The sequence below is a fragment of the Polypterus senegalus genome, chromosome 1, assembly GCF_016835505.1.
Source record: "Polypterus senegalus isolate Bchr_013 chromosome 1, ASM1683550v1, whole genome shotgun sequence".
In the NCBI taxonomy this organism is placed as follows: domain Eukaryota; kingdom Metazoa; phylum Chordata; class Cladistia; order Polypteriformes; family Polypteridae; genus Polypterus; species Polypterus senegalus.
In genome coordinates, this window is record NC_053154.1 from 328,450,266 (window position 1) to 328,476,608 (window position 26,343).

General features: G+C 41.2%; 1 protein-coding gene across 1 annotated transcript in view; it reads left to right on the forward strand.

Annotated features, from left to right (window-relative positions):
• The first annotated feature begins 9,108 nt into the window (after window positions 1-9,108).
• Window positions 9,109-26,343, forward strand: part of si:dkey-228d14.5 (uncharacterized protein LOC796266 homolog) — a 62,774-nt gene continuing 45,539 nt past the window's right edge. The window contains exon 1 of the mRNA XM_039737812.1: window positions 9,109-9,306. Within this exon, the coding sequence (XP_039593746.1) occupies window positions 9,242-9,306 (65 nt within the window). The 5' untranslated portion in view covers window positions 9,109-9,241. The remainder of the gene's footprint in view (window positions 9,307-26,343) is intronic.

Here is a 26,343-nt window from a genome sequence, read left to right on the forward strand (position 1 = left end):
GCTGGACCAGGTCAAGGGGTCGCCCACGTAACACCTGGCTGCGGCAGATAGAGGGTAATTTCTGGAGGGTGGGACTGGACCGCGTGTCAGCCTGGGGGGTTGCAAACTGGGATACCGAGTTGCTTCGCTGTGTAGTGTGTGCGGCAACACACTGTACCAGTGCATACTCCCCAACTTGACTTGACTTGAGGATTTAAAACAATGTTTACATTTTTTTTTAAGATTCAGGGAAATGTTTAGCCCAGAGAAACATGAAAGCAGGCTAACACAAAAGGGGTTTGAGAATGTACTGTATTTAATAAGACATGTGAGGGGTAAATGACAGGACTTTCAAAAAGAATGAGAAACATGCAAACAATGTGATGAATTAGTTTTTCTGTGTTTCAGGGTGAAATGCAAAACATTTAGATATATAAAGAAAGCACTTATGACCACTGTGTAAGTGGCATTCCTTGGCATCAGGTACAGTGGAACCTCGGGTCACGACCGTAATTCGTTCCAAAACTCTGGTCGCAACCCAATTTGGTCATGACCCAAAGTAATTTCCCCCATAGGATTTTATGTAAATACAATGAATCCGTTCCGCAACATATGAGCTGTATGTAAATATATTTTTTTAAAACATTTTTAAGCACAAAAATTGTTAATTATACCATAGAACGCACAGTGTAATAGTAAACTAATTGTAAAAATATTGAATAACACTGAGAAAACCTTGAACAGAGAAATCTAACCTTGCATTCTCTTTAAAAACAAGCTCAGTGCATTCTTTAACTGTCTTCTCTCTCTCTCTCTCTCTTTCGCTCGCTGCACAGGGAATGCACAGGGAGAGACTGAACACGTGCGGAAATCATCGGCGTGTACGAACCAGAAGGGAAACTGGCTTGTTCGTCACCCGAGTGTGTGGTCGTGAACAGATGCAAAAGTTTGGCGAACTTTTTGGTCGTAACCCGATTTGTACGTGTTCAGAGACGTTCGTGACCCGAGGTTCCACTGTATTTCCATTTTAGCTTAATAATCTCTTAGTGCCTCTGAAGTTTGGGTAGATGGCTAAGATGCCTAATATACCAGTATTGATCTATGTATCCAATACAGTTTAAACTTTAGTTATTACCATTATTTTCCTTTATTTAACAGGCACATTTATTGAAGGTGATGTGCAATCATAATTCAAGTGAAGGTCAAAAGACAGAAAGTATACAAATCACAAAATAAAAGTGTAGTGGCATTACTATCCAAAATATAGATGTTAAGCAGTAACTGAGATAAGTGAAATAAAATATCCATAAATATATGAACTTGTCTTTCAAACATTTTACTGTAAGACTGCCTTGTGGACTTCTGAGGGATGGATATTTGCAAGGATCAGTTGTTGATTCACATAGGCCCTATAATCTGTTGCACTCTGGTTGTTTTTTAAATATGATTATAGATTTTTATATTCTGAAGCTGTAGTCAGCCATTCATGGCAGTCTGATTAAGCTTACCTCTTTACTACCCTAATCTTTCTATGTATTTACCATGCCACCTACTGTATGATATCAAAGAACATGTACCATATATGTAGATTAAGGGTTTCCATTTAACTGGTATGATTTTAGTTAACAACAGCAATACGTTCTTTTTGTATTATTCATGTCCAAACTGAACACTGTTGGGAATGTAAGATAAGTTAATTTTCCACATCTATGCACAAATAAATCGTCCACCCATGCATTTTCTAATCTGGCTTAAGTAAGTACACAGTCATTAAAATCATATTATTATACACAAGTTATTTATTACTTATATTCTGCACCTTGAAATCTGGACCACTGTAATCACACTGTAATGTGTAATTGGTAGGTGCTATGTGCCTACCAATGACTGTGAGGAGGCAGGCAAAGACCAGTTCTACACCAGACTGCAGTCCGTCATTGAGAAGTACCTAGAGAGAGACATTAACATCCTAATGGGGGACATCAAGGCTAAGATTGGAAAAGACAACACTCTGTGTAAAGACAACATGGGAAGCCACTTGGTTATTGCCAGATCACATAACTGAGAACCAGATCGACCACATCTGCAAAGTTCATAAGATCAATCCAGGATGTGAGAGTAGAGAGAGGAGTGGATATGGATTCGGATCACTACCTCGTTGTGGCCAAGCTGAAGCTGAAGCAAAACTGGATGACAGCACACCCAGCAGGAAATAAGTATAACAAAGCTCTCTTGAGAGAGACTAGCAAGCTGGAAGAATTCAAAGCCGCACTCTGCAACATGTTTCAAGTACTACAAGTCTTGCTGAAAGAAGAGTAGAGTACCCTGGAGAACAAATGGAAAGAGATAAAGGAGACATCAATGTCAACATGCCAGGAAGTGCATGGCCCCAAGAAGTACCAGCACAAGGAATGGATCTCAGTGGACAGCCTGTGCAAGATCCAGGAGAGGAAAGTGAAGAGGACGGTGATCAACAACAGTGGGACAAGAGCAGAGAAGGCCAAAGCGCAAGCCGAGTACACAGAAGCAAACAGGCAAGCAAAGAGAGCATCAGAACAGACAAGTGAAAATACACAGAGGACCTGGCAATAGAAGCAGAACAAGCAGCAAGAGAGGGCAACATGAAAGAACTGTACAAAACCACAAAGAAGTTGGCAGGAAAGTACAGAAAACCAGACCGACCCGTGAGGGACAAAGAGAGAAGACCGATGATAAGCAACAGAAGAATAGATGGGTGGAACACTTCATGGAACTTTTGAATAAGTCAGCACCACAAAACCCACCAGACATCGAACAGGCTGACATGGACCTGCCCATAGATTGCAATGCACCTTCTAGAGAAAAAATTAGAAAGGCTATCAAACATATGAGAAACAGAAAAGTGGCAGGGCCAGATAACATTCCTGCAGACGCACTGAAGTTAGACATAGAAACCATAGTGGAGATGCTTCTGACACTCTTCAAGACGATCTGCAACAAGTGCCAGCAGACTGGAAAGTGGGGTACCTCATTAAGATTCCAAAGAATGGTGACCTTAACAACTGTGCCAATTATAGAGGGATCACACTGCTTTCACGTACCAGGAAAAGTGTTCAACAGAGTTATGTTAAACAGGATGAAGGACCAAGTTGACACCCAACTTCAAGACTAGCAAGCTGGTTTTCACAAGGATAGATCCTGCACAGACCAGATTGTAACGCTGCTCATCATCATTGAGCAGTCGAAAGAGTGGAACTCGTCCCTGTACATCAACTTTGTCGACTACAAGAAAGCCTTTGACAGTGTGGACAGGGAGACCCTCTGGAAGCTTCTCAGACATTATGGTGTGCCGGCCAAGATTGTCACTATCATCAGAAGCTCGTATGAGGGACTGAACTACAAAGTGGTCCATGGCAGGCACTTCACAGAGGCATTTGAAGTAAGGGCCGGAGTCAGACAAGACTGTCTGCTATCGCCATTTCTCTTTCTTTTGGTGATTGACTGGATCATGAAGACAGGGAATACAGTGGACACCTTGAACACAACTGGACGACTTAGACTTTGCTGATGACTTAGCACTGCTGTCAAACATCCAACAGCAGATGCAGGAGAAGACTGACAACATAGCAGCCACCTCTGCACAAGTGGGGCTTGGTGCACACAAGGGCAAAAGCAAGATTCTCAAAATAAACGCAGTCGGCATGCTGGATGGTGAAGCACTAGAGGAGGTGGATTCCTTTACTTACTTGGGCAGTGTCATTGACAAGCAGGGCGGTACAGATGCCAATGTCACATCACGAATTAGGAAAGCACGAGCAGCATTTGTGTAACTGTAGAATATCTGGAATCCCAAGGAACTGCCAGTCAACACCCAAGTCAGGCTCTTCAACACCACCATTAAGGCAGTCCTTCCATATGGAGCAGAGACATGGAGAACTATAGTCGCCACCATCAAGAAAGTGCAGATTTTCATTAACAGCTGCCTGCGAAAGATTCTCTGCATTCACTGGCCAGACACCATCAGCAACAGTGAACTTTTTCAGAGAACAAACCAGCTGCCCATTAAAGAAGAAATCAAGAAATGGAGTTGGGGCTGGATAGGACACACCCTGCGAAAGCCTGCAAGTAATATCACCACACAGGCAATAACATGGAATCCCCAGAGAAAGAGGAAAAGAGGTCGACCAAAGAACAACTTGTACCAGGATTTGGAGGTGGATATCAAGATCATGGGGATGACTTGGAACCAGCTGCAAAGAAAAGCCCAGGACAGAGATGCTTGATGATCCCTTGTAGGTGGCATGTGCCCCAGGACGGGTGGTAGGCAAAAATGAAAAAAATGAAAGGAACTTTACTGGGTCCTGTGGTTCCCAATAGAACATTTGCTTGACACAGAACAATTTCATTCTGGGAAAGATCCTTGCATATGAAACTGCTTCTTCGGACTTAAAAAAGGTTTCTAATATACAGATTAAACAGAAATCGTTAATGTCTAGTAGGCTACTTAACAGGATATAATAAAAAGAAAACCTGAACTGAGCCGATGTGATTGTAGGCAGCAAGAGTTCAAAAAAAATTTTTTTTTTTCAGAGCAGTGCCATAGGGGAACTATTTTTGGTTCCCAAAATACCCATCACATGAACAGCGGTGGGCTGCAGTGGCTTCAGGTTTTTGTTCCAACTTTTCAAGCAGTAGTTCTACAAGAAACCACACACCCCGGAAAAGAGCCATAAAATGCCATTAAAGAACTGATATTTCGCCATGACGCCAAAGAAAAAGTCAAGTGATACATGGCAATATTTAAACTGTCTTAAATATGAAATAGAAAACTATTGATCAATGTACATTTACCCATGTATCTTCAGTACAAAATGGAGTATCAGTGTCCATAATTAAGAAATCACTTGGTCACCTTTTCAAAAAATGCACATTGAAAGATACTGACAGTTTTTTTCATGCTGTATTGGAGTGTTGTTGGAGGTATCAAATCACATTTTATCTGTCATGTACAGTGCAGATTTACTTAAATGCTTGGTTGCAAATACTCAAGAACAATTAACATAAAAAAACTACCCCGCTTTATGGGTGTCTTGTGGCAAGCCAAATTAACATTTAGAGATATCTCAAAATGAATTTTGGATATCTTAAAATGTAATTTACTTTTTAAGATATCTGAAACTCGCTTTGAGATATCTTAAAATAATTTCCTTTACATTTTAAGATATCTGCAGTACATTTTGAGATATCTCAAATGTATTTCAAGATATCTCAAATACAGTTTCAGATATCTCAAAATAATTGTGTCTGCATTTCAAGATATCTCAAATGAATTTTCAGATATCTTAAATTGACCTTTCATGCATTTTAAGATATCTTAAATGCATTTCAAGATATCTCAAAATCATTTCCTGTAAAATTGCCTATTATTTCAATGGGACTACTTGTTTATTATAAGATATCTTAAAATGTATTTGAGATATCTTGAAATGTGCAGGAAGTCATTTTAAGATATCTTGAAATGTATTTGAGATATCTGAAAATGGACAGGAAGCTGTTTTAAGATATCTGGAAATGTATTTGAGATATCTTAAATTGTATTGTAGATATCTGAAAATGCTATTGAGATATCTTGAAATAATTGAGTGTCCTTTAAAAGATATCTTAAAATGCATTTTAGATATCTTGAAATACAATTTGATATATCTTGAAATACATTGTTAGATATCTGAAATGGAGCAGAGACCCATTTTAAGATATCATGAAATTAATTTTAGATATCTAAAAATGTATTTCAGATATCTGAAAAAAAAAGAATTTCAAGATATCTTGAATGCTTTTTAAGATATCTAAATTATATTTCGAGATATCTCAAAATAACTTCCTTCTCATTTTAAGATATCCCAAATTCATTTTGAGATATCTGAAATGCATTTTCAGATATCTTAAAATGACTTCCTGCACATTTCAAGATATCTCAAATACATTTCAAGATATCTTAAAATAACTTCCTGTGTATTTCAAGATATCTCAAATTCATTTTGAGATATCTCGAAATAGACAGGAAGTCCCATTGAAAGAATAGGAAATGTTACAGGAAGTGATTTTGAGATATCTCAAAATGTATTTAAGATATCTTGAAATGCACAGGAAGTTATTTTAAGATATCTCGAAATGTATTTGCGATATCTCAAAATGCACAGGAACGTATTTCAAGATATCTTGAATTGCATTAAAGATATCTTAAAATGCATTTCAGATATTTGAAAATGTACAGCATATCATTTCAAGATATCTTGAAATCTATTTAAGATATCATAAAATGCTTTTTAGATATCGTAAAATAGATGCATTTTTAGATATCTGTAAGTCAATTTGAGATATCTAAAATGCATTTCCAGATATCTTAAAATCCATTTTGAGATATCTCTAAATGTTAATTTGGCTTGCCATACAAAATGTATTATATAGAGCGTATGCTCTACTGTGAAGTTTGCTCTGGAAAGAGACATTCTTTATGAAGTACTGTCCAGCCTGTATATGTTTTATATGCTTTGGTGATTGTTGGATTAATTTGATGATAAGGAAAAGCTGGGCACATAATGACTGAAAGACATCAACTCTTTTGTTACTGTAGTATCTACTTAATTGGAAAATGACTTAGAGAGAGAGAATTATGCTTTATGTACGATTCTACTAAGGTGTACGTCTTTGCAATAACTTTCTATAGGCTTTAAATAGATTTCAGGGCCTTTTTCATACGGCTGAATTGAATAACGTTTACAATAACCGCAGTGCTGCTGTTTGCAATTATTTATATTATGTTAGCACGAGAATGTATTTTTTTTCCATGTGTCTGTTTAAATCGAGAGGAAAGTTTACTACTGCAATGCGGTGTTCACTGGCTGTTCAAACTGTTCTCTATACAGCCTCCAGTTAATCCAAAATGCCGCTGCAAGAATTATTACAAGAACAAGAAAATATGAACACATAACTCCGGTTCTTAAATCCTTACACTGGCTCCCGGTTACGTTAAGGGCAGATTTCAAAATCCTCCTTTTAACATATAAAGCATTAAATGGCCGACGTCTGGCTTACTTGTCTGAACTTATCATGACTTACAAACCTGAGCGCACATTAAGATCTCAAGATGCCGGTCTGCTTAGGATTCCAAGGATTAATAAAATAACAGTGGGAGGTCGAGCTTTTAGTTACAGGGCCCCTAAACTGTGGAATGGTCTTCCTGCTTCCATAAGAGATGCCCCTTCAGTCTCAGCCTTTAAATCCCGGCTGAAGACTCACTACTTCAGTTTAGCATATCCTGACTAGAGCTGCTGATTAACTCTACAGACTACATCTCTGTTGTTAGTCATTAGCACTATAACATAAGTAACATGATAATTATATTTGAATACTAACTCTCACCTATTCTGTTTCTTTTCTCGGTACCCAAATGTGGCCATTGGTGCCACGGCCCACCTGCCAAGTTGTTTGCCTGCCTATGGTAAAGTCATCCCTGATGGAGGATCACAGGAATCATGGGAAAGAGGGGTCCTTTCATCGGAGCAACGTTTCAGCCGTGGCATGGCCAAATGGGGAGGCAGCTTGATGGATGAGGTCTCCAGGACTCTAAAAATATCCAAACCTAATTATGTCATATCATCCATCCATCCATTTTCTAACCCGCTGAATCCGAATACAGGGTCACGGGGGTCTGCTGGAGCCAATCCCAGCCAACACAGGGCACAAGGCAGGAACCAATCCTGGGCAGGGTGCCAACCCACCGCAGGACACACACAAACACATCCATACACCAAGCACACAGAATCGCCAATCCACCTAACCTGCATGTCTTTGGATTGTGGGAGGAAACCGGAGCGCCGGAGGAAACCCACGCAGACACGGGGAGAACATGCAAACTCCACGCAGGGAGGACCCGGGAAGCGAACCCGGGTCTCCTAACTGCGAGGCAGCAGCGCTACCACTGCGCCACCGTGCCGCCCACATGTCATATCATCTACTGTTAAACAGTACTTCTAAAATTTTTATTATTATGCTGTCTTAAGGAATTGTTCTGTTCTGTATATTGTATTGTATTGACCCCCTACTTTTGACACCCACTGCACGCCCAACCTACCTGGAAAGGGGTCTCTCTTTGAACTGCCTTTCCCGAGGTTTCTTCCATTTTTCCCTACAAGGTTTTTATTGGGAGTTTTTCCTTGTCTTCTCAGAGAGTCAAGCCTGGGGGGCTGTCAAAAGGCAGGGCTGTTAAAGCCCATTGCGGCACTTCCTGTGTGATTTTTGGGCTATACAAAAATAAACTGTATTGTATTGTATTGTATTGTACCTACACGTCCGTAATTGCGATGGCGCCTAGCAGTAATTACCAGCGCGCCGACGTTAACGGGCAATCAGACCGCCAGCTGAGCAGATCGATGAGGAGGTAAAAACGGGACTCACTGCCGATTAGTTGAGTTGACTCTATTGGACTAGTTCGAATATTTATTTATTTATTTAGAACTTGTTCCGTTGTTCACTGCAACGGTGCTTAGCCCTAAGGATCACCTACTCTTATACCGGATATATGATCTTGTCTTCAGTTGCGGTTGGTACGGTACTAGCATAGTTATACTGTACTGCAAATGACAGAGCCGACAGTACTTCAGTTTCATGTCTCATCTGAAGGACAGCGCCGATTTTTACTGCGCGGTGTCGCCGTAGTACTGGCTTCAGATCCCGAAAGTGCCAAATTTGCACCTTTCCCCTCTATGTCTTCTCAGAATTTAGTTGGAAGAATCGGTTAATCTCCAAAGTTTCCTGGCGAGTGTTGTCTGACCGAGGAATTGCGCGGTCCTACCCATGGAGGGACTTGTCTCTTTGTGGCCATAAAAGCCAGCCGTATATGCAATCTTTTACGGTGTGTGATGATTAAGAGAGGCGAACTATGAACAAATAACACAATGGTCCCAATGGAGAAGGACACAATAAAAAAACGCACTTTTATTCGGTTATGACATGTTCTTTTCTTTATTGCAGTCCGCTATCACAAAATAGACAGCACACCACGTGGAATCCTTGAAGCTCACAGGATGCCGCAACAACTCCGCTGGAGGAAACTGCAGGCTTCCGCCCGAGGCAGCGCAAACATGGACTCTGGTTAATGTTTGAGCCTGCAGCGCACCGCCGCACCTGTCACCGCAAGCTGCCGCTCATTTAGCTTCTGGGTGTGTCCCTGCTGGTCACGCTGCAGCCTGGTCGGTTACAGATTGTCCAGCTCACGTCGGAGATGGGGTTCTGGCTGGCGTTCCCCGTTCTCTTATTTCTAATCACCTTCGCTGGACAATGGACAGTGTAAGAACCGTTTTTTTTTGTTCTGTTTTGCTTGTAATACTTTTCATTAGATGCCAGATCGAGTTTTTCTTACGTTTTTTTTTCACGGGGCATCTCGCTTTAGGTATTCAGTAAAACCGGGTAGCATAGCTTCTGGTATCTCACTCTTAAATAATAACGTCAAAATGAGACAAAAAAAACGAAGTACGATGGTTTGGCCACAACTTACACAGGCATGTTTATAGTGGAACTTTCAGGATCTGCAGTTTAACCGCTTTGTTAGAACAAGAGCCAGAGAGTCCAACTGACTGACTGAACTGTTTGTTTCAAACTTTGTTGAGCTATTCTGTCGAACATCCCAAGATATCGCACTACAACTGCACTGTTTGTGAAGGTTTACGCCGTCTTTCACACAACGCAAGGCTCCGATTTATAATGCGAAATATCATGACGATAAGAACACCTCAGTCCCATAATTTGACTTTTTACCTTGATATTCGCGCAGTGTGTGACATGTATCCAGTGATCTAATTTGTGGTCAACTTTCCCGTGTCCCCGTGTTTGGTCATTTAGAACAATGCGCTGCTATATTCTACAGTGTTGTCTTCATACACAATAGTGTTGGAGTGAGCATATCTCCATAACACTTAGCTGATAAGTTTTAATGTTAATTGAACCCCTATCTATAACAAACACAAGCATTTTATTTATGTAACCCCTTTCCCATGCTTAAAGGACTTTATAAGGCAAAAGGGGCCACTACATTGTGGAGGAAATTTAGTTTGTTTTTCAGTGGATCTATTTTAGCTATTTATTTGTGTTAAGATGAGTGTAGTGGTAGTAGTACTGCTGCCTTGTAAGTAAGGAGTCACAGGTTCATATCCTGAATCCTACCTGTGTGGAGTTTGCATGTTCTCCCCGGTTTCCACTAACCAGAGACATGCAGCCTAGAAGAACTGGCAAAGCTAAAGTGGCCCTGGTATGTGCTTGGCGTGTGCTTATTCACCCTGCAATGGACTGGTGCCCTGACCAGGGTTTGTTCCTGCCTTGTTCCCAATTCTAGCTTGGATAGGCTCCAGCAACCTCCACTACCCTGATCTGGATTAAGGGGGTTAGAAATTATGTGATGTGTGTATTATTATGGGTTTTATTAATTTTGGATGGATAGGCAGAGTAGGGAGGCACAGCTGTGGTGTAAATTTCAAACTATACAGACTTCAGATTTAGACTGTAAACATTTTCTTAAAATACATTAACCTTATTTTTACAGAAGAAAGGTAATACCATTAATTTAACATTTTTTTAAAAATGGTAATTGTATGTACAGTATATTTGCATTTAAGCAGTGTTAGCTGCCATATCACTTTAATTTTAAGTGTTCTCGAAGATTTTTATTTATTTATTTTTTGCCTTAATCTGATGCTGAATTAAACCAATATTTGCAGACATTTATTCTGTGTAAAATGAAAATATTGCAGTTACCTGTGTTTTCTCTAGTGGTCTATGCTTCTGATTTATTTTAACCAATCATTTACCTATTAAATTAAAGTAGTACACCTTTTTTACAGTATTGATGACCAGTCCAGAGGCTGGTGATTGGTAACACCAAATTGTCAATTAATGCAGGACTGTGCCCAGCTGTGACTGGCTTTCTTTACAAAATTGGTTCCTGGCAGGTTAGCCTCAGACTCTTTACAGCCCTGCATCGAAAAGTGCCAGCTTCAGAAAAATGCTTTGATAAACTTAACTGACAGCGGAGTGCCATGTAGTAGATAGATACTTTATTAATCCCAAGGGGAAATTCACATAGGGCGGCACGGTGGCGCAGTGGTAGCGCTGCTGCCTCGCAGTTAGGAGACCCGGGTTCGCTTCCTGGGTCCTCCCTGCGTGGAGTTTGCATGTTCTCCCCGTGTCTGCGTGGGTTTCCTCCGGGCGCTCCGGTTTCCTCCCACAATCCAAAGACATGCAGGTTAGGTGGATTGGCGATTCTACATTGGCCCTAGTGTGTGCTTGGTGTGTTTGTGTGTGTCCTGTGGTGGGTTGGCACCCTGACCAGGATTGGTTCCTGCCTTGTGCCCTGTGTTGGCTGGGATTGGCTCCAGCAGACCCCCGTGACCCTGTATTCGGATTCAGCGGGTTTGAAAATGGATGGATGGAAATTCACATATTTACTAGTGAGGCCAACTGCAGCATGAAGTGGCATGCTGGTGCCTGACTGCTGGCTCCTTGTCTCTTGTCTTGACCACCACTTCTGTGTGAAGCCAATTGTACAACCTGGGTGTACATCATTATAACAAGTTTAAGACCAATGGAGGGAAGCAGCTGGACCCTACTTATGGTGGCATCAATTTGAAGATTTGTAATGTTGAGTGCAGGTGCAGTTCTTCAATGCTGACATAGCTTGGGTCTTGTCCACCTCAATAAAAAGAGAAGTTTTTGTCTGTATGTTCGTTTTCTATGTCACTGACTTTCCAAAAGGAAAGTAGTAGTAATGCATTGGATTTGTCATTCTAACAGATGGCACGTCACAATCTTGAACAAAGCTTTCACAAATCACTTACCAAATGGCCTGCAACAGAGGCATATGCTTGCATTTGTCATGCCAAGTGATGGTGCATCACAAACATCTGTAGTAATCTATTTATGATGCACCATCATTTGGAAAGAAAAATAAAATGCATTTTATTACTACATGCATTACAAAATACTGTACTTTAGAATAGATGGTGCACTGCAAACTTGAACGCCGAGGTCTGTGTTGATTGTTTAGATTTCAACCCATCTTAGACTAATGGCACATCTAGTTGATTCACACGTAACATTAGTGCAGAAAATATTTAAGTTCATGGTGGGGTCCGCTTTTGCAATAATTGCTGTTGCAGAAACAGTAATACAGTTTTGCAATTTTTTCCTCTTTCTCTCCCCTTTTAGTCAACCTTTTTAAAGCACTACAATCCTATTATACTTTTGAGACTTGAATCTAGTATTATTTAAAAACTAGCAAAATACCCACACTTTGCAGCGGCGAAGTACTGCCTTAAAATTTAAAGAAAAAAAATAAACCTTTTTAAACTGCGGGAAAATATACCAATAATTATTAGTTAAGGATCTCTTTGTATACCACGTTGTCAGTTTGGCCCGACGGTTGTAATCTGACCAAGCTGTGCGCTGAGCTTACTCTTGAGCATGTAACTTACGGCTGGCCATGTGAACAGTAATCTTGTTTCAAATCTCACAGCTTGGATTGCTGCTGTCATAATCGGTTTGAGTTTCATAGTTTGTTTCAATGACGACAGTATTTGTAGGACTTGTGTTGAAGTGACATTCGGCATCTGTCAAGCGTTGTAAGTATACACCCGGTTTCATCGATAACTTCACATCCAGCTTTTGAGAGTTTAAACATTCATAAACATCAAAGTGTCCACTACTGAAATCGTCACCTGTCAATCTAAGATATTTAAGAGGCATTGGTGGTTGTCGAAAGGTGTAAAATATTTGGCCATTTCAGTACACTTGAAAGCGACAACCAAACAATTCAGCGGCAGCCATCAACTCACATACAGATGCATAGGTGAAGGGCTTAAGCATTTCACTCTTCTAGTGCTCCTGTGTAGTATAATTATCTCCTGTACTGTCATCAGTCCACACCTTGAACCTGTCCCAGTCATTCAATACATAAGACACAATGTTCCTCCGGATATCAAGAGTGAGCCTGATATGGCGTGCAATATGTAACAAAGAGAATGGAAAAGGTAGGTGCCATCTCCGGGCATGGAAACCACTCGGTAAGTGACAGTTCTTTGATCGATGGTGATCACCTCAATAGACATGTTAATGGGGGTACGGTTGGAACGATAAAGGAAATGGGTACCTGAACAGTGTAAAGTAAGTCTAAAATACCTACACAATAACTATAATCATAATAAATGAACAATAAAGCAGCGGAGAAGACGTGGATTAAATAAAAAGGCTGCAGTTACCAGCAGGAAGACATGAATCCCGTGGTGAAGCAAGGAAGGGAATGTAGAGACCGGAGCGATGGCCGGCCTTATATAGACAGGCAGCCAACAACGTGGGAGGCGTTGGGATGGGGGACCCAATGCCGCCTGACACGGTGACCAAGCTGCAGGCTATGGACGTATATATGTACATAAGTAGGATTCAGTTAGCGTTGGGAACCCGCATACCAAATTTCTTGAAGATGGGCTCATAAGTAACAAAGACCGTTGAAAAGTTCAATATGGCGGCCGACACTGGCATTCTACCACAGAAATAAGTATGTACATCGGTTTCGGTTAGTGCAGGGAAGCCGCCTTCCAAATTTCATGAAGATGGGGCCATGAATAAGAACGTTTAACATGGTGGACGTTGTTGACCGTTATGACCGTTGCACGTAGAATTTCAAAATGAAACCTGCCCAACTTTTGTAAGTAAGCTGTAAGGAATAAGCCTGCCAAATTTTTCAGCCTTCTACCTACACGGAAAGTTGGAGAATTAGTGATGAGTGAGTGAGTGAGTGAGTGAGTGAGTGAGTGAGTGAGTGAGTGAGTGAGTGAGTGAGTGAGTGAGTGAGTGAGTGAGGACTTTGCCTTTTATTAGTATAGACTAGCAAAATACCCGCGCTTCGCAGCGGAGAAGTAGTGTGTTAAAGAAGCAATGAAAAAGAAAAGGAAACATTTTGAAAATAACGTAACATGATTGTCAATGTAATTGTTTTGTCACTGTTGTGAGTGATGAGTGTTGTTGTCATATATATATATATATATATATATATATATATATTTACAAACACACATAAACATATATATATATACATATCTATACATATACACATATATATATACATATATATATCTACATATATACACATACATATACACACACACATAAATTTATACATACACAAATACATATATATACAGTATATACATACATACACACACACATATATAAACATATATATACATATACATACATATCTACATATATACACACACAGCTATTTCAGTATCAGTGCAATACGCTGCTTGTTAAAACGGATAACTCCGCTCTTACGTGCAAGTCTGCGTGGATATTATGAACTATCGATTTGTTCAAGTTCTATTTAAATTTTAAATAGAAGGAATTTTTATTTAGTCGACAGAAATATCTTTGGTAGGAATGGTAAAAACAGACAGGAATATTATTCGTGAATAAATCAACTCAAACCTTAAACAACTTATAATATTTTGCTCTCCATAAAAATATATCCTGTCTAAATTATACAAGTTAGAAATAAAGTAAACGTTAAAAGAACAAACATTCAAATTTCTTTACTCTTATGTAATTTTATATAAAAATAAACTTAGATTTTAAATATCCCAAAAGATTTTGCTCTCCATAAAAATATATCCTGTCAAAATTATACAAATTCAAATATGAACATGCTGCATAACAAAACCTAGAAATATAAATAAAATGTGTTCCTTTCAGCAATAACAAATCAAATCATTCAGTTGTCTTTGCTCATATGTCATTTTAGAGCTGGACGCCTGGCATCTTTTTTTGGCCACAGGTTCGTTTCTGTTTGGTGTGAGGTTCTGTGTTGTGGAGATTCTCAGGATGGATTGCAGGTGCTCATCAGTGAGGCGACTCCTGTGTGCTGTTTTGTTAGTCTTTATCACTGAGAAGAGCTTCTCACACAGATATGTGCTACCAAACATGCACAAGGTTCGAGCCGCATGTAGACGGACTTTTTATGTTCTTCAAAGTCACCAAAGCGCCGTGCAAACTCAGTGCGCTCAGTTTATCAGCAAAGTGCGTATTTGGGAACACCGTAGTGACGACTTGGTTTAACATTACTTGGCAACAGGGAAAGTGGGGCAAGGTGCACTGGTGCATTTGTGTCTCCCATAAAAGCAGCTTCACTTGAAATCACTTTGTGATTGTGCACGGGTTAAAACGTCCGCTGAAGTGTCAGATTCTTATTTAATTATGCTGCTTTCTGTATCTTCTGCATTGCATTCAGGTTACCCTGATGTTTTGTCTCATAGTGCCGTCTTAGATTAAATTCTGTAATTACAGCCACATTAGCTCCACAAATGAGACACACGGGTTCAGTAAACATATACTCAGCCTCCCATCGGTTTTTAAAGGCTCTATTTTCAGAATCAACTTTTCTCTTCAGCATCGTGTGAGCTAGCTTCGCAATAACTTGATTAACTCGGTAAGTGTTCGGCAAGGCAGCTGAAGCGCTGCATTATGGGATCTGTAGTTTATTGTGTTACCAGCGCTTCATATACCCGGGCTTTAATAACAATAATACAGTATATAAAATGATCTCACGGGCCGGATATAATTACACGCCGGGCCGGATGTGGCCCGCCCTTGAGTTTGACACATATGGACTAAATAGAACTTGAAAAGATATATTTTTCAAATGTGATCGCGCAATTCAGATAGAGTTGACGCACTACAGCCTGCATGCCTCAATAAGTCATCCTCCCTCGCTCTTACTTTTTACCGCTCATCTAATGAATACACTGAGTATGGCTTTACCAAAACAATCATTGATGGCGAATAAAGTATCCATTATTCGAGTATGTAGATCGGGATATATATATATATACATATATATATATATACCCGCGTATCGCAGCGGAGAAGTAGTGTGTTAAAAAAGCTATTAAAAAGAAAAGGGAACATTTTAAAAATAACGTAACATGACTGTCAATATACAGTATTTGTTTTGTGAGTGTTACTGAGTGTTGCTGTCATCAAGGATTTGATTATCATTATTTCTTTCAATCAGGTTCGTATTTGTAGGATGTGTTGTGTTCAAGTTACATTCCGTGTTTGTCAATCGCTGTAAAGATGACAGGTTTCATTCATCGATTCGTTTCTTACTGCATCAATAAACAGCTCGTCTTCTTCTTTATCTGAGACCTGACACACTGCATGCACGGTTTTTTACACTGTCTTCCTTTAGCGGGACATTGACTTTTTCCAACGTGTGCTTTGTTTTGGATTTATGAATATGCTTGTATGTATCAGACGCTTCATATTTTTGCTGCCTTTTCAATTGTGTAATTCGGTTTTGTTCAGCTCTTTGGAACTGTTGCTTTTATCTGTGCACTCGCCAGTTCACGTGAGCCGCTCGGTGTACATGCATCGAAGGTTCCCAGCTGTGCTGGTGCCATCTCGTGCTATGTCCATGGCTGTATTTAATGTTACCTTAGTCCTGGCACTTAAAACTTTCTCTCGCAGTTTCGCTGAGTTTGTACCAAACACCACCCTGACCATCTCATCTTCCTCTCCATAAGCACAGTCCTTCACCCGTGAATATTTAGTGGAGTTTGCTATTGGATTGCCGCTGACGGACGGCCTTATATGGGCAGGCACTAAATTACAAACGCCAGCGGCAGCCTGTCTATGAACTTAATTTAAAGTGTAGGTTTACACCATGCTTTGTTTCCGAAGTAGCAGAACTCATGAACATGGTTGTATATGTCACTCGCTCGCTTCTTATTGTTTCGCTGCCTTCTCAATTATATAATGCATGTTTTCTTCAGCGCTTTTTTTTTAGGTCTTCCTGGTTTTCTATGTACTGCGTGATTACGTGGGAGGCGTGATGATGTCACACGAAACTCCGCCCCCACGGCGTTGAAGCTCATCTCCATTACAGTAAATGGAGAAAAACTGCTTCCAGTTATGACCATTACACGTAGAATTTCGATATAAAACCTGCCCAACTTTTGTAAGGAAGATGTAAGGAATGAACCTGCCAAATTTCAGCCTTCCACCCACACGGGAAGTTGGAGAATTAGTGATGAGTGAGTGAGTGAGTGAGTGAGTGAGTGAGTGAGTGAGTGAGGGCTTTGCCTTTTATTAGTATAGATAAAAGCTAGCACTTCGTGAGGGAGCCATGAAAATTTGGCATTTACTGTTTATCTTTATTCTCTATGGTGTCTTTTTCACATGGTAATGGGAGGTGTGTGGGGTAAAGCTGAGGGAGAGTGAGTCTTCCACTGCGTAATTCGATACCCTCTCTGATGCAGTGTAGAAGTCTGAGGCCCACTTCCTAAGCTGAATAAGAAGCATTCCCTTCAGTGCAGCTAAACTTGAGTCCAATGGCCTCATGCATAATGACATGCATCAAATTCACACTAAAATATGGCGTATGGACAAAAGTGGAAATGTTCATACGCACAAAAAAATCCAGATGCATAAATCTGTGTGTTCGCCAACTTCTACGTTCTTCTGCTATGTAAATCCCAGTCAGCGTGAAAAGCAACGCACGTGCATGCGCCTGCTGCCACTCCCAAACTCCTCCCAAAATTACATGTATTTGAATATGCAAATCAACATGAATAGCCCTTAAGCTCGGCGTTCTGTGAAAATAATGTAAAAAAGCACAGGGGTAAATAGAAGAATTACAGAGAATACCAAGTGGAGGCAAGGAATAACGTACTATTTGTTGGTTTAGACAGTGGTATAAACAACAAAAGGAAGTTGATCGAGTGACATAGTGTTGGAGAAACTTGAAAGCTCACGTTCACAAAATCGCACAGTGCCGGAAATAAAAAAGAAGTCACATATCAAAGTCGCCGTGAAAAGGCAAGTCGTAGCCCACTGTCCGAGTATCATATGAAAGCTTATTAGGGTACAGAGAAAAGAAATGGGCACACAGTGGGGGGAAAAAAGCATGAAATGTCAACTTTAATCTTGAAATTTCCACTTTAACCACGTAGTTTATTTTGTCATTAAAGTAGAACATCATAAACTTCATCCTAAAATCATTTAATTTACTAGTTTCTCAAATCAAAAAATCAAATGATTTGTTTTGTATTTGATCTTCAATGTGCTCTATGTGTGTCAATCACTACGTGATTCTTAAACGGGCTTTCTCTTCCTCCGACAGGACACAGAATCCATTACATTTCTGATATTACAGTATTAAAATACTGAGTTGTATACTGGATATCATTTTCATGATGATATGAGTTAAATCATGTCATTAAACATGGGAACACGGTGGCACAGTGATTGTTCATGCCTCACACAAGATGCTTGCTGCTCCATGCACGACCTTCAATGAAATAATTTATTGCAGCAGTACTGTCTCTTTCAAATATAATAATCTCCAATTCCTGTCCTTCCTTTTCTTTCTCCAAATACCCAATTGCCACACAATCAGCTCTGTAATAGACGTTAAGCCATCTGTAAGCTTAGAACTCCGATTCTTCAAAACTTTTAAGGAACATTGAAATATCTTCGTAGTTCATGTTTAATTATTCTATCCATCCAGTGTCGTGTCAGTCCCAGCAAGAATGCAGCGCGAGGCAGGAACAATCTGTGAACGGAGCGCCAGCTACTTGCTAGCGCTGCGACACCGTGTCCTCACATGTTTATTTATTTATGAACAATATAGATTATTTAAATTAGTTTTATCTGTATAATAAACATATTTTGCTGCATTTCATCTTAAAAATTATATCTTCATCATATGTAAATATGCGCTTTATAAAGTGGCTCAGGTTGTGTAATATAACTGTACAGCAAGTTTACAGTGAGGTGATTGTACTAATAAGTCTGAACAGTTCTACAAGGAGCACTTGATGACTGATTGAGTGCGTTCATAGTTCTTGGGATGAAACTGTTTCTGAACCGCAAGGGCCGTACAGGAAAGACTGAAGTGTTTGCTGTATGAGAGCAGTTCGATAGACAGCATGGCTGAGACCGCGTGTGCTTGATGCTGTATACCAATAATTCTCTTTCCGATCAGCTGCTGTACAGCTGTGATTCCCCACTCAGATACAGTGATATAAATACTCCGAGTGGTGCAGTGAGAGTAATATGGAAAAAGATGATCCGCTGTGGCAACCCCTAATGGGAGCAGCTGAAAGAAGAAAAAGAAGGTGCAGTGAGAGTAACAATGCTAAAGCAGCTATTGTATTTAGAATAGTTTGACCATTCTGTGGACCATTATATTGTTACGGGCTAATTACAATCAGATGCATTAAACTAATAAACAATACTAGCCAACCCGAGGCGTACCATACGCCCCATAATCAGGCCGTTTTTTTAATGATTTTTAAGCACAGGGAAAAAATTAACATTTGAAAAATTGGTAATGTAATAAATCAGCAAGAAAAGCAACATTGTAACAATGCACGGAATGAACCAACACAAAATCGTCCATGTGGCGCGGAGGGTGGAATGGGAAGAGAGGAGAAGGACATCCACTCGCTCCCTCCATCATGCTAGTCTGCTGATTTCTCGTCCAGCATGCACTGCCTGTTCATGTGCCCACCTCGTCACTCGAGTCGTTGTCTTTGCACAGTCCAGATGCACCTGTGACTCACGTAGTCTTTTCATTGCTCTGTGCGGTTTTGGCTGCCTTTCTATATATAATCCACCAAGACACCCGACCACGGTAGTAGCGAGGTGGGTGTGTACAAAGTGCAGGAGCATCTAAGAAGACGCATGTTTGTCGTGGATGCGAATTGCTGTAGGTAGCGTGTAAAACAGTTTGCTATGGTCATGCGGTCGTGAGTCGTAACCGAAAACTCGGTTTTTAAAGACTGCTTACTTCATTGTGTATACGACTGTAGGTGAATGAAAAGATATAACTCTGGAGAGGGCAACATACAATACAGCGTTGTACACGCTGCACACAGCGATTCACATCCGCGACAAATATGAATCTTCTTAGATGGTGCTGTCGCGTCCACCCATGCTCTCGAAGCGCACACACTGCCTGGTCATGTGTCTGCTCGCAAGAGCAACTGACAGAGACCCGGCCACCGAGTCTAAGACCATGGGAAACCCCTCAGAAACTGTGTTACACGCTGCATACAACGATTCATATCCGCGACAAACAAACTGTTTTACACGCCGCATACAGCGATTTACATCCGTGACAAACATGCCTCTTCTTAGATAGTCCTGCCGCGTCGTGTGGTGCCTCTGTGTGAACCGGTCAGGCACAGAGAAGGTCAGCTGCTGAGAGAGCGTCTCGACTGTTGTAGGGCCTGCATTGGTGAAGCAGGTGAGACGGTAATGAAACAGAGGCACAGGTAGCGAGGTGGGTGTGTACAAAGTGCAGGAGCATCTAAGAAGACGCATGTTTGTTGCGGAAGCGAATTGCTGTATGTAGCGTGTAAAACAGTTTGCTATGGTGCACGCGGTCATGCGCCGTAACCGAAAACTCGGTTTTTAAAGACTGCTTACTTCATTGTGTTTTAACCTCAGTTGTAAAGGAATGTTTTAAGGATCCCATGGGATACCCCTCGCAAACCATTTTACACGCTGCATATAGCGATTCACCTCCGCGAGAAACATGCCTCTATGAACAGTCAGCGTGGGTCGGAGCTGCATGTGGACTCTACGACAGACGAATATAAATGACGCCATTTTTTCTGTGTCGTCGCGTCTGAGTTGGTGGGCGTGGCTCTGTGAGTTGTCTTCGTATCCAATGGTCTTGGAGTTGGTGGGCGTGGCTATAAGTGTCTCACTTGTCGGTGGCTTAGTGAATCCACGCCCTGAATTATATATATAGATGCGGTTAATTTCAGTGTATTTATAAGGCCGCGTCAAGTATGTGGATCTTAAAAAGAAAGGGAAACCACACTGGAACAGTAGTGCTGCTTTGACGCTGGGTGCTGCCAGTCTACAAAACCGAGCGCAGAACTTGTGTACGCCAGGGTATGAGCTACCGTGGAAATGTGTGTGGCTTTACGCCAAGTTTAGGTTTTATACATCACGATTTGAATGTGGAAACGGTCTTGCGCAACATTTTTGTGTGTACACAACCTTTATACTTGAAGCTCCAGGTCCTGATGGCTACCCTGCTAAATTTTATAAAAAAAATTTCAATTAAGTTAGCTTCCCTTTTTTTAGCAACATTTATAGAAGTCAGAGGCAATAAAATTCTACCTCATAATTTTCGCCAAGCTTTATTTACTGTTTTTCCTAACAAAAACAAAGACTTATTGCAGTGTACATCATACAGACCAATCTCACTTCTGAATAATGATGTTAAGATACTCTCAAGTTGTAGCTAGAAGGATTGAGAAAGTTCTTCCTTTGGTAATATCATAAGACCAAACCGGATTTATTAAAGGTAGACCTATTCCAATATTGGACGCCTATTTAATGTAATATGTTCACCCATAACACTCTGGAGATCTTTTCTTTGGTTGCAGAAAAAGCATTTGATATGGTTGAATGGGATTTCTTATTCTCTGTTTACACTAGTGAAGTCTGCATACCACAAGGAAAATTCTGGTATGGTCTGACCTGCTTTTGACTCTCAAACCGGAAGGTTTTCCTGCCAAATAACACCCAATTAAATGATAATCTGCAATGACAGATTTAGGTATGGGTGACATGGGTAGCTGCCCAGGGTGGCCTCTTTACCATGGGTGTCACAGTGTGCCCGCACCAAATATATGCATAATGGTACAGCCTGTGCTGGTAATCTATTATGGGTTTCATTTATGAAAGTTAAAATTATATTGTGATGGTGCAGGTAGGCTCCACACTCCCTGTTGCCGTTGGAAGCTTATTGAACCCACCACCGTCAATAACATAACCAAGGATGAGCCGGGCAAATGAGGACAAACGTACATAGCAAGGTGTGGGTGCAAAAGTGTAGATACTGCTTTTATTAAAAAGTCAAACAGTGATCTGAAGATGCAGTGCATACATCCATAAATAAATAAGCATGCCCCAAAAAGTGCAGGCTCCAGCTGGGCACACGTGTGTGTGTGTGTGTGTGTGTTTCAGTCCGCGGTTAATTGAGGCAATGGCAGATCAGGCCTCATACACGTACAAAGGCGGACGGATCAATTGGGCACCTCAGTGGAGCAGCAGAAGAACTGGCGCCTCACACCTGCGTCCAAGTAGATAGCTGAGTATAGGTGGAGCCTTCATAGTAGTGGGGGGCAGAGGATATGAGGGGAGATGAAAGAACAGATAAGTGACAGGAGATGGAGGTTAAAGAAAGGAGAGATGAAGGCAGGATGTGTGAGAGAGGGAGAGAGAAGGCTGGCAGCTTGGAGGAAGACCCTAGGGGAGTGTGTGGCGACGCTCAGGTGCTGAAGCAGGCCACTCCAGCTGAGTCACTTGCTGTGCAAGTCCAGGGAGAGTCTGCGTGAGCTACAGATGTAAAGGAAGGCTTGGCGTGACGTTCTGTGTATGAGCCATGGACCTCGGGGATCCATGCCTGGCAGTATGAGTAAGAGGCTTGGAAGGGTGCAGTGCAGGGACCTGGGCCTAGGAGCAATGTGGCTTGGCATTGCGCCCTGCTGGGAGCCATTGGTTGCAGGCACTCAAGCCTGGTGGAGAAGGTTGGCTGTGATGGTCAGTTAAGCATCTCCTTGACTGCAAGATCCTGTTTGGGGGTAAGCTGAGGAAATGTCCGTTTTAAAGGGATGCACCAGAGACTAGTGCAGAAAGTAAGAGACAATACCTGCCTGTGTTTTTAACTTTTTAAATATTTTTAATGGAGTATTAATTTGAATTGGTTTTAACCTCATCAAGTACTATATTTTATTGGATTATTTATATATTGAATAACTGGCTGCAGTGCACTATTTATTTGAGTACTATTTTGTTTTTGATTATTTTTAACAAAAGCACTTCTCGTTTTTGTACTTTACCCCTTGGCTGGATGTTTGTGTCCTCATTTGCCTGGCTTATCTCGATTTCTGTCAATGATCTGGGTTCAAGAGGCTTCTAGATGGAACAGGTAGTGTGGAGCCGACCCAGGCCTTCACATGTGTGCCCTGTAAATTGTGGAGTATGTACACAGAGAGGCACAGTTTATGTAACCAAAGGTGTGCACTTTCAGGACACTGACTGGGACAAATGTCATCAAAGTCAAATGCTGACTGCCTGCCAGCCACTCATTAGATGTTTCTTGAGGTTCTGTAGAAGTGAAGGTTCTCCTTGGGACATATAAAGTTCTATATTTCTATCTACAAAACCTAGTGATCAATATGCTGAGACACCATCTGGTTCTTTTCTGATCAGGACCTTTACCTGGGTCCAAAGTTTGGAATTGATATTGGATGGAATGCCTGTCCATTGTAGGGTTTACACTCCTAACCACCCTGTCAAAATGGGCAGATTTAAACTCTTCAGTTAAATGACACCCAGCACATACCGCACTATGACAGATAAGGGGCAGTATCGCTCCCTTGAACCCTCCGATCAAACGTCAGACACCAAATAAAAGTCCAATAATTGACTTTTTATTGTTGCAGTACAGTGCACAAAACACCCTCTCCACTACAATACTCATCCAATACAAAATACACAATCAATCAATAAACAATCCTCCGACTCCCAGACACGTTGCCCTCCTACCACCCAGCTCAGCTCAACGCTCTGGTGTCTCCTTCACTTCCGGGGCAAGGACTATAAAAGACTGTTTTGCCCTCTCTGTCCACGTGACTAGGAACACTTCCGGGTCAGATGAAAAACCACCTTCTTTACTCCGGAAGCACGTCATTCGCCTTGTCCATGTGTGCTTCTGGGGCGTAGGGAAAATAGTCACAGTTCCTCCCTGCAGCGCCTTCTATTGGCCCCCATGGTATCCAGCAGGGCTGTAAAGGAAAACTCTAACGTCCATAATTCCCTGCTGGCGTTCAGGGCACCTCCATGCTGCAGGGAGGGCTCCATCTGGCGGCGTGGGGGTATTGGCCGGGATGAATGACCGGCCATCCTTCACACACACATCTTGGCAAGGAATCATACGAGGGTGCAATGACAGTGGGCCAGATGCGACTCCTGCTGTGCCTATAAGCAGCTTCTGGGTAATCCATTTTTTTATTTTTCTGTCCTTCAATTTTCTGATCCCAAGTATTGCAGGCTAAATCCTGGATCAAAATTCATCTTCACATCTTCCATCAGAGGGCACACTTACAACCGCATTCACACTCAGTCATGCAGAGTTAAGTTGAGAAAACTTTGGGATGGGGTAGGAATACAAAGAATAAAATCCATTTGGCAGAGGAAAAATGTGAAGCCTCCATAGAGACCACAACAGGCCTGGAATCTCAGCTGAGAAAGTTAAGTCGAAACTCAAGTCGGACATCATTGTTGAAATGCATTACCATAGTGCTGCCCCTACGTAGTCGACTACTAAAGTAAGGGATCTTTAGCAACGGTCTCAAAACTATATGGGATGATGGCTTCATTTCTCAGAATGCCCTGAAACCTGCTGTTTTTCATAACCAAGTTGTTAACATTTTTACAGCATGTGTGTTACAATTCCCTTTTGTGTATTTTTTTCCTTTAAAGCATGTCTGGTATTTTACAGTTGACATAAACAAGGCATGGCCTGCTGATGAAAATGGAGAATAGTCATAGTTCAAGTTTTTAATTTGTCATTCCAGCCATATCTAAAACACAGTGGGATGAAATTGTGTTACTCGAGACCAGAAAAATTATCTAAAATGGTGAAAGGGAGAAAAACTCAAAGTAAATCAAGACAGTGATAAATTCTCGAAGTCCAATCAATACTTATGTAAAACTAGGCTGACCCGCCTTTTAAGGCGACCGACTTTTAAGTTGACCACTTCTTAAGGCAATTCAATATGTAGATCAATTTGATATTTTATACAAACTCATTCATTTGGTTATATTGCATTTGAGCGGTATTACTTTAATACTCGTAGTTTCTGTTATTTTTGTGATGAAACTTAAACTTTTTTTCTATATTGAGGTCGCCCTTTTGAACCCCCTGATATTTACTATGCGGTGAGGCATTTGTACTCCATCAACATTAATTATTTCCAGAGACATAATTTTGTCTATTTTTCCAGGGCATCGCGCACAAAAGCAAGGGAACGATGGGAACACCAGAACTCTGCTCACATCATGTCGCCGTGCACGCAAGCTGCAAGTAGTAAGTCTGTGATAAGCAGAATACCGCTACGCTTTCCACTCACGGGACGGAAGGACAATCCCGAACGCTTCTATATAGTAAGAAAGAAGAAGAAGAAATCGCACAGTCTGGAGTAGAAAATCATCTTTTACCTGGAAAAACGAAACTACAAATCCCATCGTGCATTGCAAAATGGACGGGGCGTGTGAGAAACTCCGTGCTACTCGCACAGTCTGGAGTAGAAAATCATCTTTTACCACAAAAACGAAAGTACAAATCCCATCGTGCATTGCAAAATGGACGGGGTGTGTGTGAAACTCCGCGCCTGCGTAGCACTCACGGGATGGAAGGACAATCCTGACCGCTTTTATATAGAAGGATAATCAAATACTATAGCTAAAAATAAATAATTCTGAGTATAAAAACTGGCTTGTTATGTGCATGTTACAGAGAGTTTAGCAGTCTTACTGCCTCTGGAACGTAACTATTACACATTCTGGCTGTTTTTGATTTTGTGGAGTGATATCTCCTACCAGATGGCAAGAGCTCAAACAGTTCATGAGAAGGGTGTGAGGAGTTTTTCACAATACAAAGGACTTTTTTATTACATCTATCCTTACAAATGTCCTCAATGGATGGGAGAGAGACCCAGATACTCCTCCTAGCCACAAGTTGCAGAGTATTCCTGTTGGACACACTGCAGTTTCAGAACCAGGGTGTGATTCAGCTCATCAGGACACTCTCAGTAGTGCCCTGGTAGAGGGTGGGGAGGACTTGCTGCAGCCTCTGCTGAGATTTCTTGACCTGGTGTGTGGTGTTGAGAATCCATCAGAGATGCATATGCAATATACATGCATCTATGGCTGTGCACAGTTTTAAAAACATCTGAAGATGACTGTATAGGGAACCGTGCTAATTCAACTACGTGACGTGACAGGATCCTAATGTCAGAAGTAGATTCTGTATTATGATATGGGCAGCACCTGGAGTTTCATCTGTGTGATCCATCAGTGGAGTTTCACAGTCAAGTTGGACTGTCTTGCTAAAATATTTTACGTGAAGAAGTCTCATTTAACCTTTCTGCAAGATCTAGCAGTCCTCGGCACAGAATGGAACGATTCTTCTGGACCCCAGACTCGATGGAAAATGCTTGTTGCCCAAATACACCGCACGGTGTGAGAGAC